Here is a 12,274-nt window from a genome sequence, read left to right on the forward strand (position 1 = left end):
GATGGCAATTCAACCGTAGCTCGAGCTTATGCCGCATACGCCAATACTCGCTTCCGCATGGATTACAGCGTCAATGAGTCCCGGCAGTGCTCCTTTTTCACCCATGTGGTGCGTCTTGTGTCAGTCGAATCCTTCCATCATCACCGACGTGTCTGAAGGCTCAGCTTTGCCGTAGTGTAAACGCTTACCACCAATACCTGGAGTTCTCATCTTGCGTCAGAGATACCTAGAATCAACGTCCTTTTGAGGGTCTACTGTGCCATTCAACGCCGTGTATTTGATGTGACGCAGGAAGCAGGCATTGCACTTTTGAATGGCGGTACGTTGGTGGTGCGCGAATAGCACGCGACGGAGCAGAGATCTTACTCACTATTTTCGATACCTCTGGACCGCTTGTTAGCGGGTCAGTATCCGTGCAGAGATAAATAGAGAGCTAGCTGCAGGTGCACTGCCACATACAGACGTGCTCCGCAACAAGGATATATTGATGTGGAGTGTGGTTTCACCAACAGTCACATTGATACCCCTACTTAGGACCAGCAAGCGTTGGAGTTCGTTATTGTGCTGCCGGAGGCGCCACGTCAAGCCAATTTGAAGCTCGACGGATATCTTTCCTTCCCATTCGCTAGCTGGGATCATGCCTGAATCTCTGCTGTAGTAGTTGAGGCCACTCCTTTCCAGAAGGTATTCGTCAATGCGGACTCGCGCCCTTGTGTCGTACGGTACCTCTACTTCGTGAGCTCCCGGAACGCCATTGCACCCATGGTAGCCGACAGTGCAAACGACAGCCTGAGTCATACTGGCCATGCTTTCGTGCTCCATCTTCGGCGTAATCGTAAGCGGAAACAGGCCGGAAACGCCCATCAACCCATCCGCGCAAGGATAGAGCTCTATCATGTCCACCTTCCGCAAGCCGGCACCACCATCATGAGTTCACGAGCAACCTCGATCAGCGAGCCACGCTGCAAGTAGTGACCATCCTACATTCACCTCTCCACTCAATGGCCCCCACTCTTCCTAAACCTCAACAACTCACTCAAACTCGCCAACGAACACCCGCCCCTCAAAAACTCATGCCTTCCCAACTCCTCCGCCGTAGCACGGCTCTTCACATCCACACACAGACACACACTCAAGAACGCCTTCAACTCCTTACTCAACCGCTCCGGCTTCTTCAACCTCGGCGTCCCGTTGGTAGCAATCAGATACAGCGCCTTGAGCGGCTCTTCGTTCAGATACGGCGGTTCGGACTCGATCATCTCAATCGCCATAATACCCAGAGACCAAATATCGACTTTACTGCCGTATTCCTTTTGTTTGACGACTTCCGGCGCCATCCAGTACGGCGTGCCGACCATGGTGGCGCGTTTGCTGCGTTGTTCGGTGAGTTTGGCGCAGAAGCCGAAGTCGGTGATTTTGACGGCGCCGCGGGAGGAGAGGAGGACGTTGTCGGATTTGATGTCCCGGTGGATGATGTTTTGTGAGTGGAGGTGGATGAGGCCTTTGCAGGTCTAAGATAAAGTGTTGGGTCAGCAAAAGAGAGTCGGAGGGAAATGATCAAGTGCGTATTGACTTACCTCTCCGCATATGGTGGCGATCTGGTCCTCCGCAATGCTCGGGTTGTTATCAATCACATCCGTCAACGCGCCACCCTCCATGAACTCCATCACCACCCACAACTCGAACGTGTCCTCCTGCAAGAACGCGTCAAGAAAGTTCACAATGTTCTCGTGCTTACTCTCCTTCATCACGATAATCTCGTTCACAATCAGCTCCTTCCTTGGCTGACTTCGAAGATCCATCTGCTTGATGGCGACCTGGTACCGCAAGCCGTTCGCTCTGATTAAGTCTCTCGCTACTTGCGAGGGCGCGCTTTCACGAATCCGCGCCACGTAGACAGACCCGCTGGCGCCCTGGCCGATCTTCTTCTGCTTGTTGTAAGATTCCAATGGGTTGGACAGAGAGACGACAGACCGCAGCTTGTCCATCACTTGAGCATCAGTCATGCTGGACATGCGGGCCTCCTTCGAAGGCTTCTCGTTCGGGTCTTTCTTCGTGAGCGCCGCCTCGGCTTGCTTGATCGCGGCATCCTTGGCATTGGTTGTGGGTGCACCGGACGGTTGTTTGGTCTGCACGTTGAGCGGTTTCACCTGTCCCGTGGGCGCTTTCGTGTGTTGAGTACCGGAGGGTTTGCGGGTAAGTGGCGGTTGCTGTCGGTCTTGCGGGTGCGGTTGGCCGTTGATCTGGGGTGCTGGGGGAGGCTTGTTCGAGTGAGGTACGGTGCCGTTGGCGGAGGGTTGCTTGAGCGGCGAAGACTTGGCGCCGTTTTGCGTTGGAGGCGAGGGTGCGGGTCGTGAGGCTTGGAGATTCCGGATGGGCACAGGGCTGCCTTGCTGGCCGGACTTACTCCCGTCAGGCGTAGGCGGTGCCGCTCGTTGCGGGTTGTATCTGGTGTCCTGTGGGCTCGGGCTGGCTTCTCTCGCATCTCCGCTGTACCCTGCAACCTCCTGCTTGGCAAGAGGCGTTCTCGTCTTTGGTAAAGACTCGTTGTACTCTTGATCCTCTTGCTCCTGCCTCCTTCGCCGCTCTTGTTCCTCCTCGGTTCGTCTTCGCTCCGAGTCCGCACGGCGTCGCTGCTCATCTTGCTTCCTCCGCCGCTCTTCCTCGCCGAGCTGTGTCTGCTGTAACGGCGCAGTTTCTGCCCGCTTGAGCCCGTATCGCTCCGCCGACTGATCCCTTGGGTATCCACCCGTCGGCGCACCATTCGCGTTTCTAGCACTTTGATAGCTTTCCATGCGATGCACAGCGGGTGGCTGCGGCCTTGGTGGCGCCACACTGTTCCCCGCTGAGTATCCAAGCTGTTTCTCACGGTTGCCCTCAATCGGCGGCGTCGGAGTAAGTGAAGAATACATCTTTGGATCCTCTGCTCGTACTGCCAGCTTGTCGGTGTAGAATTGCAGCACCTCCATGACCGCCTGTGGGTTCTTAGCCATGTCGTCCTTGGTAAGCGCTGAGCCCTTCAACAACCGCTCCCACTCCACCGGTAAGCCCACGAAGCCACCTGTCACAGGGTCGAAGCCGACATGCACCCGATGCGAGAAGCCAGTCGGATGTGAGACGCCGCCCATGCTTGGACAGCGGTCATAGATGCTGTCCATCCAGCCGTAGATCTCATTATCCGTGTCAAACTTCAGTATCCACTGCTTGTTGCCCTCCTTCGTGAGCTCCAGGCTGTAAGGGTAGTTGTCGGAGCGCGTAATGTTCGTGACATCTCGCAGCATGATCACCGTTGCGGTCTTGCTGCTCGTGTTAGACTTTAGAAATTCCAACTGCTTCTCCCGGAGTACCAGAAAACGTTCGCTCCAGAAAGCTTTCATGAACCCGCCGCCTTCCTCTTTGACCTTGGCCCAGCCATCCTTGACCACGGTCAGGTCGCCATTACTATTGTCGCGCGAGAAAGTAGTTGTCGACGGCGAGTTGAGGTTGTTGTTCAGATAGACCAAATTCGGGTTGCCTGGTGTCTGATAGGGTTGATGTGTGAGCCCTAGCTTGTTCGGTCGATCTGTTGGCGGTCGGGGTGCCGGGCCAGGATTCATGAATTGCTCCGGCTTGTAGATGCTGGTGCACGGGTCAGCTACCGGCACCTCACCAGTTGCGTGCCTTCCCATTCCGGGCGCACTTGTCGGTCGCATTGATATACTCGATGATGACCACAAGGCATGGTACTTACGGGTTCGATTGACTGCCTGCCATCGAGGCAGCGTTCTGCGCTCAGCGCCAGAGACTCGACCTCGTTGCTCCTTCGACGCCCTCTTGGCGCAACCTTCAAGCTTCCAAGTGGCTGTGAAACACTGTACGTGTCGAATGGTCGTAGGCGTCGGGTGCAAACTTTTGAAAGTGTGTATCCGCGTGTGACGTCGGATATGGTTGTCTTTGTTCGCGCGAGCTTCTCTCCGCTACGGTTTGGGCAATAATCAATGTTAATTGGACCCTTGACCCTTCCGCCGATATGCGCGACAATGCCGTCAGCTGCGCATTCGCCCGAATCAGTCGTGATATGTATGCGCGCAGTAGTCACTGTGAAGGTTCGTCCAAAGCAAGAATGGATCTTGTCCGCCAAACTGACTTGGTAGTGGGACAGGCGAGATTGGAAACTCGAGATGAAACGCGGCGGGCAGGGCCAGGCGCCGCGAAAGGGTCACAGCGCCTGCTCCGAACAATGGGCGCCAGTGGAGATGGGGCCGAGCAATCGGATCGCTTGCCGCTCGAAGGCGAGTGTCGAGAAGGACGATTAGGTTCAATCAATCGCAGCCTCTCCCTCTCACTCTCTCCAGAACTCTTTTCGAGCCTGCGCCATCAATCCGGTATTTGCCCCTCTACAATCAGGTCGGTAGCTGCCCCCGCGCAGAATATTGCCACAAGCTCAGAATGTTGCACTGGGCGTGGTGGACAGAGGCGGACACGGTCCCATTAGGTCACACTACAGCGCTGTCATGCAAGCACGACGATCTGATCCGTTCAAGCTCCGCGTTGACGGGATACGCTCGAGGAGCCGGATCGCTGGAGTTCACTTCAGTCTGACACCGTAGAGCTGGGTGCGCCTATGCGGGTGTATCGACTCAGGGATGTGCAACTGCTCTTCCTACCACAAACATTACGGTGAAGCGCTAGCTGATTCAGTGCGTGAGAGTAGCGGTCTCCAAGCACGTAGTTGGAACAGGCCTTAGTCTAATCTGCGAGGTGCATTCCGCTGCTCGATGCGAGTCATGATGATAACGGAAGAGTCGACACTCGTATGTCTCACTCAAGCCTATGCCATGTTGATTGCCTTGTCTCGAATCCACATCCGCCAGCTCATGTCTCCCTTCGCATCCTCACTTGTAGCAACCATGTTCACCGTCGCCCTCACCGCGTAGAGGCTATGACAAACCAGTCAGCATATATGATTGCCGGGTACTGCCTTGAAGGTGCGTGAAGAAGCTTCACAAATGACCAATATAGTCGTCCGGAAACAAGATCCGCAGCCCCTCTGACACATTCACTACCACGACAGCGTACTGCGTCCACAGCACAGGTCACAACAGCGGTCCCGCACTCCCCATCACCGTGACGTACGGCAACACCCATCGCAATCGTACCGTGCCAGCTCTACTACCACCCAATCGAAAACTGATGCCCCAGCACAGCTCCCCTACGTGGTTGCTAATGCCCGTCGTCGTGGTCTTTCGCCAAACGGCCGGAACACTTAGCAGAAGATCGAGCGGCGAGGGCATCCGTCATCCAGTTCAACATAGACGCCGCCGTAGTGCGCCAGGAGGAAGCATCGCATCGCGTCCGCTCGCTGAAAAGGGTAGCGATAGCCAACGAACATCTCCAAGAAGCACGTATACTCACGTTCGACGAGCTCTTCGCTGCAGTGTCCGTCCAGAACGTTTACTGCCAGCCATCTTCTTGCCGATGTAGGGCCAGACAGCTCGCTTGTGCCGCGGCCCACAATGGTGAAATGCTGGAGTTCTTGCATGTTTGGTGAATGATCTTGGGGATCAACGTTGGGCTTGGTACTGACAGCTCGGTGTTCAGGATGGCATGTTCGGCTACCATGACGCATAGGAGCGTCAGTAGCGGCCATATGGAGGGAGAAATGTAGAGGCAAATGGTGAGGTGGGAGATGGATAGTAGTAGCAGCGTCTTGCGCATACTGGTGGAGTAATAGTGCTACGTCTGCAGAAGTTGAGTATGCGATGGCCTACCTTTCAAACGTTCCGTTACCTGTTAACGTTCAGGAGCCTGCAGGTCGCAGAAGGAGCAAACGTCCCAACTTCCGTAGATCGGAGTTGCGAATGAGCTCCGGCGAGCAAGCATTTCCAACTCCAGCACGGCTACTGGTGCACGCCGCCCTCGGTCTTTCTACTGCCCAAATTAGGTATGACTGCCTCAATCTTGTCCATAATACCGTCAGCGGTCTCTTCATGGCCTCCGAGAATGTCAACAACGAATGACAACATTGGCTGCTCTATCTCCAAATAGTTCCCACGATCGGACCATATCAGCTGGCCCTGGCGTCTCGCATCCGCCATAAGCAGGGCCACAGAACGTGCGACGACCTCGGCAGACTGCGACTGAGCGCCAATAGCTTCCAGCAAGCCGGCCGGCACAAGTCCTGTTCGCGTCCAGCTCGGGGCGATACCGTTGATGCGAATAGGCAGGCCTGCTTTCTCAAGATTCGGTACAAGTCCACGAATGAAGCCTAGCACGCCGTGTTTTGCCGTAGCATAATCGACTACTCGGAAACGCTGGAAGCTCGACCCAGACGCTGTAACAACGATGCTTCCGCCTGCAGGCTGTTGATGGCGCAGATAGTGCAGACCGAGGTAGCAAGTATTTATCATGGCGCGTAGGTTGATGTCGAGTGTCAAATGCTCAGGTTCCAACAGGCTCCCACTCCCGTCGAAGCGGTCTTCGAGGTAGTTCATGCGGCCGGAAATCCCAGCCTCGTCATCAGCATGTCAGTCTACAGATCGTGCATCGGGTGGACCCGGTACGAACATTGGCAAAGACGTGGTGTATGCGACCATGCAGCTGCTTCGCATGAGCAAACAGCGCTTGCAGATCATGCCATGCCGTCACATCCGTCTTGTGGAACGAAAGGCGAGGATGCTGCACAGGGCTTGGGCTCAGGTCGCCAGATACGACTGAAGCGCCCAAAGCGATCAACAGCTCTATCGTAGCGAGACCTATCCCTGACTGATGAACGCTGAATTAGCCAGCTGCTTGGAGTTCCCGAAGGCAGCAGATGATAGCCTTGAGGTCTTGATCACTTACCGACCCGCCTATACTCGTTAGCACAGTTCACTCTGACTAGCACAGATAGCTGTTACCGGTCAGCACAACGACAGACCCTCTCAAATATGCCAAGTCTTCGTCCCTAATGTTGAGAGCTGTCATTGCGCCGAGTGCAATTGTTCTGTCAACAGCCTCTCCAGTTCATAACTCACTCGGTCACTGCCATGAGCGCGCTTCTGGAAGGACAACTTGATGACGACACGGGCTGTTTATCGAATCTTTTACAGGACTCCTGCAAGTCGGTTCGTAATCCGAGGCTGACCCCGCCCATAGCATTAGAGCTCGTTTGATGCTTCGCAGAGCTACCTCATCTCACACCGTCAGCACTTCACCAAGACCTGCCAAGTCATGACTGTAGAAGACGAGTGCGCGCTAAGGTGGTTCTAATAAGGAAGAGAGATGGCAATGTTGAAGCGACCTGGTCTGTGCGCCGTTGGCTGAACGCCTCGCACCTCAGCTCGCAAGTCATGTTTTATCTACTTGGAATCTCTTGCGCTGTCAGTAAAGCGTACGAATGACCGTTGGTTTGAGCAAAGGTCAACAGCATGTCACCGCCGAAGACCGCCGGCGACGGCATGCAAGACCTCAGGAACCACTTCGCACTGAGCGGACTGGTTCAGTACTTTGGGCATTCCGTCATCCTTGTCGCCATCGGGCTACTTGTGCTTATCGTCCTCACTCGAACCAATAGCATCCGCAAGGCAACGGTTGCGAGGCCAGGGAATGCTCAGGCTGTGCCAACCGTGCCGTATTGGCTACCCATTGTTGGCCATTTGCCCAACATGGCCTTCGACGCTGACGGCTTCCTTAAGGGTCTTCGGAGCAAATACTCCGGAGGCATATTCGCTCTCAATTTCGGTGGCGCGACCCACAATGTCATGTACACGCCAGGTCTTGCCACAGCGCTGCTTCACCAGAAACCCAATATTGCTGGCTCGGAAGAGACTTCGAAGCAGCTCATGGTCAGAGTCTTCGGCTACCCGAGTAATGAGCTTCACAAGTACGAAGCAATATGTCCCGACTTGATTGCCTGTTATAACCACCTACTCACGGAACCGAGCCTTGGTAGTATGGTTGCGCAGACGGCGATACGGCTGAAGGCCAGTCTGAAAGACCTTGTCACCGGAAACAGCAGCCCTGTCGACCAGATGGAATGGGAGAAATCCTGCAATGTCGACGTGACCGCCAATGCCAAGGGTCAGCCGGTAGTGGAGGCAAGCCTGCTGCCTCTGATCAGAAACTTCGTTGCTCACGTCGCGAATCCAGCGCTGATCGGCTCGGACTTTCTCAGCAACTATCCCGATTTCATGGACGACCTTTGGGCTTTTGATCGAGGCTTCCTGTACCTAGTTGTAGGCTTACCGCGTTGGTTACCTATACCGTCAATCACTCGGTCGTATATTGCTCGGAAGCGCAATCTGGAAAAACTGGAGGTATTCCACACAATGATGGAGCGAGTGGCCGAAAGCAAGAAGGTTGAGCCTAAGTGGTCCGGTCTCGATGACGTTGGTCCGCTTGTCAAGGCTCGTATGGACGTGTATCGTTCTCACCGGTTGAGCATTCGCGCTCGAGCGGCCTTCGAGCATGCGCTTTTGTGGGCTGCGAACGCTAATTCAGACGTACTTATCTTCTGGATGCTGACGCGCATCTATGCCGACAAGCTGCTACTTGCACAAGTTAGAGAAGAGATCGAGCCGTACTGCAAGGCGGTACAGCGAACCTCCGAGCTACCGATTGGGGACGCACCGCAACTTGACTTGCTAGACGTAGATGGCTTGTGCAGTAATTGCCCGCTCTTGAAAAGCTGTTACCTGGAGTGTTTGCGCCTCGATACGGCCTCCTGGAGCTTGAAAGTCGTTCAAGAAGACTTCGTCCTGCAGTCACGGGAAAAGGATGCTCAATCGTGGCTGCTCAGGAAAGGAGAGTTTGCACACGCGGCGCATAACTTGCATAACACTGATCCGGCCTACTTCGACGAGCCTATGACATGGAGAGCCGATAGGCACGTTCAGTACGAGGACGGGAGTAAGCGTGGTGTCGCTGAGATGGGATCTGTTCGTCCATACGGTACGAATCATAAGTGGTCCCTGTTATCAAGGTCAGAGCTGACAATTCCCAGGCGGAGGATCCAGCATGTGCAAAGGGCGTTCGTTCGCTTTCAAGGAATGCATGATGTTCACTGCAGCGATTGTCGCCATGTGGGATATGGATCCTGCTGGCGGTGGCGCATGGAACATTCCACGGCACAAGAAAGCGACAGGAGTCTATGCGACTAGTGATGAAACTCGGGTGTGCATCAAGCAAAGATGCCTCGAACACTGAACACCCACTTAATGTCGGTACAGAGCTTTCAGTACTCCGAGTCGAGCTCCTCTATGATGGTCTGGTTGAGTAAGCCTTTGCCACGCCTTGTCTTGCGGGCGCTATCCGAGAGGCTGAGATGCGCCGGAGAAGGTTGACCTGAGGACATTGTCACTGGCGACGATGGTGCCGGGGGAATCAATGGTACCTCCGCCTTCTCTCGTCGCTTACGGTTCGCCTCGCGGTACTGCCTTGCTGTTCGTAGACGCGCAGGCCCGGATTTGGCGTCCAAGTGCAGAGCAGTAGAAATTGAGCCGTAGGTGTAGCTCAGTGCGAGGCCAACAAGAGCTCCAACAATGGCAGCCACACCCAGGTAGATGTAGATTGTCTAGAGGTTGTCATTAGCAAGTCCCATTCACACCGGAGTCAAGATGCGTACCTCAAGCTTCGCTAATAGCTGGAACGGTACCAGAAGGCAAAGCAGGATCAAGCGGCCGAAGTAAATGAAGGGTTGCAGCAGGAACCGGAGAGGTTGGTACAGGAACTGCAACAATATCACGACGACGAAGATGATATAGCGGACGATGTACCAGATCAGGACGGCTAGAGGCCTCAGCACGTATAATGCCGCCGTTGCGACAGAGGCGATATGCCACTTGTCTGCCATCTCAGCCGTACCGCCGATGTGGACTCATGTTGTCGCGAGGCAGGTCGGTTGTTAGGAACACTTGCAATGATATCAAACGAATAGCCCGGCCGCAAAGAACCTCCGAAGGGCCTTGCCAAGCACCGCCACACCCCTGTCATGTCCTCCACCACCGCATCCGTCTTCCCCGCTATCGCTAAGCCACTTGCTTGAAAGATTGACTCGGGAGGCTTTCCACGTTCTGGTTACACAATGCCTTTGGAACGTATGAACATCTAGTACCACCAACCGTGCCAACTGCGAACAGTAGAGATGGTTGGGAAATAGAGTGGTGTAGCCGTAGCAAAACCATGCGATACCGACACAACTCATAGCGTCTGCAGCTGTGAGATGGGGCAGAACCAGAGCACGAGCGACCAAGCCGATGACCGCCAACATGCCTCCAATCGGGACGCGCGTAATGCAAGCCCGAGAGTTTCACAAGGCACGAGGAAGGTTGCACCACCGTTTCCTACCGCTACGGGCACCGCCGCACCTTCTGCACCCTCGACGACACCCACGCCCGTACACGCCAAGGTAGCCTCACATGCACGAGGGCGCAGTCTCACGGCCGCACCCAAACTACGTGCGGAAGAGTCGACGTCGAGTCAGAAGTCTCAGGCGGAGCAATCGCCTAGGATGGGTAATTCCTCGTCAAAGCCGCAGCCCCAGCCGTTGCCCGTCCTTGATCGCGAGAAGAGTGCGCCACTGTCTGGAGCAACGTCGGTGGATGGGGTGGCAGGCGGAGAAGTCGTGGGTGACAGGGACCTTTTGGAAGCGCCAGGATCGGAGGACAATGCTCTGTATGCGCCAGCAACATACTCGCGGCCACCGCGATTGCCTCTTCCCATTTCGGAAGAAGTCTACTCGCCAGGCTCACCTATTATCACACCGCAGGATATTAGCTCACCTCTCGATCACAGTGAGGTTGACGGAGTATTGCCTCGTAGAGGGAGCGTGCTCAGCTCGACCACCGCCGACGACGAGGACTTTGGCGACGGGCCTGAAGTGTTCGCGGCAGATCCGCAGTCGGTGGGACCTGTCGTTCCTACACTGATACAATGGCATGGCCAGGCAGATAAGGTGTATGTCACTGGCACGTTCGTTAATTGGGAACGCAAGTATAGGCTGCATCCGGACCCAGAGCGAGGTGGTTTCTCCGCGATCTTGCCACTGCATCCAGGAACCCACCACATCAAGTTCCTGATTGGAGGCGATATGGTTACCTCTGATAACCTGCCTACAACGGTCGACTACACGAACATTCTTGTGAACTACATCGAAGTTGTGGCACCTTTACCTCCCGTGGCAGAGCAACCACCCACGCCAGCCGAGCCGGTACCGATTCCAGGGGCCGCTGTCACTGCCGGGCAAGCAGATGCACCAACCAACGAAGCTGTCTCGCAGCCGCTCGATATTCGGACCGCACCGCACGCAACCGAGACAGCCACAGTCAGATCGTCAACGCTGCAGGAAACCATCAGCCCCGGCGCGCCGCAGCCTACAGGGTCTGTACAGTCGTCCCAACCCTTGCCAACGCCAACGACAGCGCCTCAAGCAGATGACCCTGAGCCACCTGCAGCGCCGAAGCAACGACTACCGCGACCCCGATATACGTCTGAGATCCCGGCGTTCCTTCTAGACCTTGACGCACCGAATCCAGAAGACGAACGGGTACAGCGGGCGAAGAGAGTAGAAGGTTGCCTACCTCAGCCGCCAAGCCTTCCCATGTTCTTGGGCAAAAGCATCCTCAACAGCGCAATGCCGCACAAAGACGATGCGAGCGTTCTCGTCATTCCCAACCACACCGTGCTGAACCACCTTGCTACTAGCAGTATCAAGAACGGTGTGTTGGCGACAAGCGGGACGACGCGGTACAAACGGAAGGTACGTGATCATCTCTTGCCAGTCATTCGCTGTCTTCTTTCTGACGTTCGAATAGTTCCTCACAACAATCATGTACAAACCGACGTCGGATGATGGCTAAAGGCCCGAAACCGCTGTATATTGTTCGCCTACATAGACCGCGGTGGATTGTGCGTTTTAGCGAACCCTAGACCTAGCAAATATGGTGCATGTTACCAACAGATAGCAGAGTGCAAGCGTTCGTATCGAACTGTGGCCGCTAGACAGCCGCGCATTGAGACACGCGCCCGTAGTCGAATGTCTCCATACCGAGATCGTAGTGCGGCGGCGCGTTGCTGCGGGAGGACTGGATATTCAGTGTCCAGCTACTCAATATGCCATCGATAGCATTGACAAGCGCGGCTGCGACTGCACGCTTAGCAGTTGGTCAAGCCGGGTGCCAGATGGTTGTTGCGGACCCGACTCGTGTTTCGATGAGGCAATGTACGTCCACCACGGCGAAGTAGTGTCCTCAAACATTGGCTGTAGCCATCAGCGGAAGCCTTGGCGCTATATGCTAGTTGGCAACTTATTGTCAAG

The 12,274-nt window shown here is 55.2% G+C and overlaps 6 protein-coding genes across 6 annotated transcripts; 3 read left to right on the top strand and 3 right to left on the bottom strand.

Moving 5' to 3' along the window:
• Nucleotides 1–998: 998 nt before the first annotated feature.
• BAUCODRAFT_69147 (uncharacterized protein) lies at nt 999–3,596 on the bottom strand (the record flags this gene model as incomplete). The annotated part of the gene is made up of 2 exons (XM_007677303.1): nt 999–1,511; nt 1,578–3,596. 2 exons carry the CDS (start codon nt 3,594–3,596, stop codon nt 999–1,001), a joined length of 2,532 nt encoding a protein of 843 aa, XP_007675493.1.
• A 134-nt stretch (nt 3,597–3,730) lies between these two features.
• On the top strand, nt 3,731–4,635 carry BAUCODRAFT_437344 (uncharacterized protein). Its single transcript, XM_007677447.1, has 2 exons — nt 3,731–4,085; nt 4,142–4,635. Exons 1-2 carry the CDS (start codon nt 3,978–3,980, stop codon nt 4,472–4,474), a joined length of 441 nt encoding a protein of 146 aa, XP_007675637.1. The 5' UTR covers nt 3,731–3,977; the 3' UTR covers nt 4,475–4,635.
• A 958-nt stretch (nt 4,636–5,593) lies between these two features.
• On the bottom strand, nt 5,594–7,166 carry BAUCODRAFT_437377 (uncharacterized protein). The gene is made up of 5 exons (XM_007677448.1): nt 6,879–7,166; nt 6,823–6,830; nt 6,547–6,744; nt 5,751–6,491; nt 5,594 (listed from the first exon to the last, which is right to left on the bottom strand). The coding sequence occupies exons 1-4, from the start codon at nt 6,943–6,945 to the stop codon at nt 5,880–5,882; spliced, it is 885 nt and encodes a 294-aa protein (XP_007675638.1). The 5' UTR covers nt 6,946–7,166; the 3' UTR covers nt 5,594; nt 5,751–5,879.
• A 222-nt stretch (nt 7,167–7,388) lies between these two features.
• On the top strand, nt 7,389–9,165 carry BAUCODRAFT_121589 (uncharacterized protein; the record flags this gene model as incomplete). Its single annotated transcript, XM_007677449.1, has 3 exons — nt 7,389–7,462; nt 7,535–8,910; nt 8,963–9,165. The coding sequence occupies 3 exons, from the start codon at nt 7,389–7,391 to the stop codon at nt 9,163–9,165; spliced, it is 1,653 nt and encodes a 550-aa protein (XP_007675639.1).
• A 28-nt stretch (nt 9,166–9,193) lies between these two features.
• BAUCODRAFT_121596 (uncharacterized protein) lies at nt 9,194–9,811 on the bottom strand (the record flags this gene model as incomplete). The annotated part of the gene is made up of 2 exons (XM_007677450.1): nt 9,194–9,532; nt 9,584–9,811. The coding sequence occupies 2 exons, from the start codon at nt 9,809–9,811 to the stop codon at nt 9,194–9,196; spliced, it is 567 nt and encodes a 188-aa protein (XP_007675640.1).
• A 190-nt stretch (nt 9,812–10,001) lies between these two features.
• Nucleotides 10,002–12,235, top strand: BAUCODRAFT_32825 (carbohydrate-binding module family 48 protein). Its single transcript, XM_007676995.1, has 2 exons — nt 10,002–11,716; nt 11,772–12,235. Exons 1-2 carry the CDS (start codon nt 10,181–10,183, stop codon nt 11,814–11,816), a joined length of 1,581 nt encoding a protein of 526 aa, XP_007675185.1. The 5' UTR covers nt 10,002–10,180; the 3' UTR covers nt 11,817–12,235.
• Nucleotides 12,236–12,274: the final 39 nt, after the last annotated feature.

The sequence above is a fragment of the Baudoinia panamericana genome (genome assembly GCF_000338955.1).
Source record: "Baudoinia panamericana UAMH 10762 unplaced genomic scaffold BAUCOscaffold_5, whole genome shotgun sequence".
Classification (NCBI taxonomy): Eukaryota; Fungi; Ascomycota; class Dothideomycetes; order Mycosphaerellales; family Teratosphaeriaceae; genus Baudoinia; species Baudoinia panamericana.

Bases quoted from the DNA above. Each gene is read 5' to 3' on its own strand.
- BAUCODRAFT_32825 (XM_007676995.1), top strand. From the start codon at position 10,181: ATGGGGCAGAACCAGAGCACGAGCGACCAAGCCGATGACCGCCAACAT. The intron at 11,717-11,771 runs GTACGTGATCAT...ACGTTCGAATAG, and splicing joins CGACGCGGTACAAACGGAAG to TTCCTCACAACAATCATGTA.
- BAUCODRAFT_437344 (XM_007677447.1), top strand. From the start codon at position 3,978: ATGTTAATTGGACCCTTGACCCTTCCGCCGATATGCGCGACAATGCCG. The intron at 4,086-4,141 runs GTTCGTCCAAAG...GTAGTGGGACAG, and splicing joins GCGCAGTAGTCACTGTGAAG to GCGAGATTGGAAACTCGAGA.
- BAUCODRAFT_437377 (XM_007677448.1), bottom strand. From the start codon at position 6,945: ATGACAGCTCTCAACATTAGGGACGAAGACTTGGCATATTTGAGAGGG. The intron at 6,492-6,546 runs GTTCGTACCGGG...GCTGATGACGAG, and splicing joins TACACCACGTCTTTGCCAAT to GCTGGGATTTCCGGCCGCAT.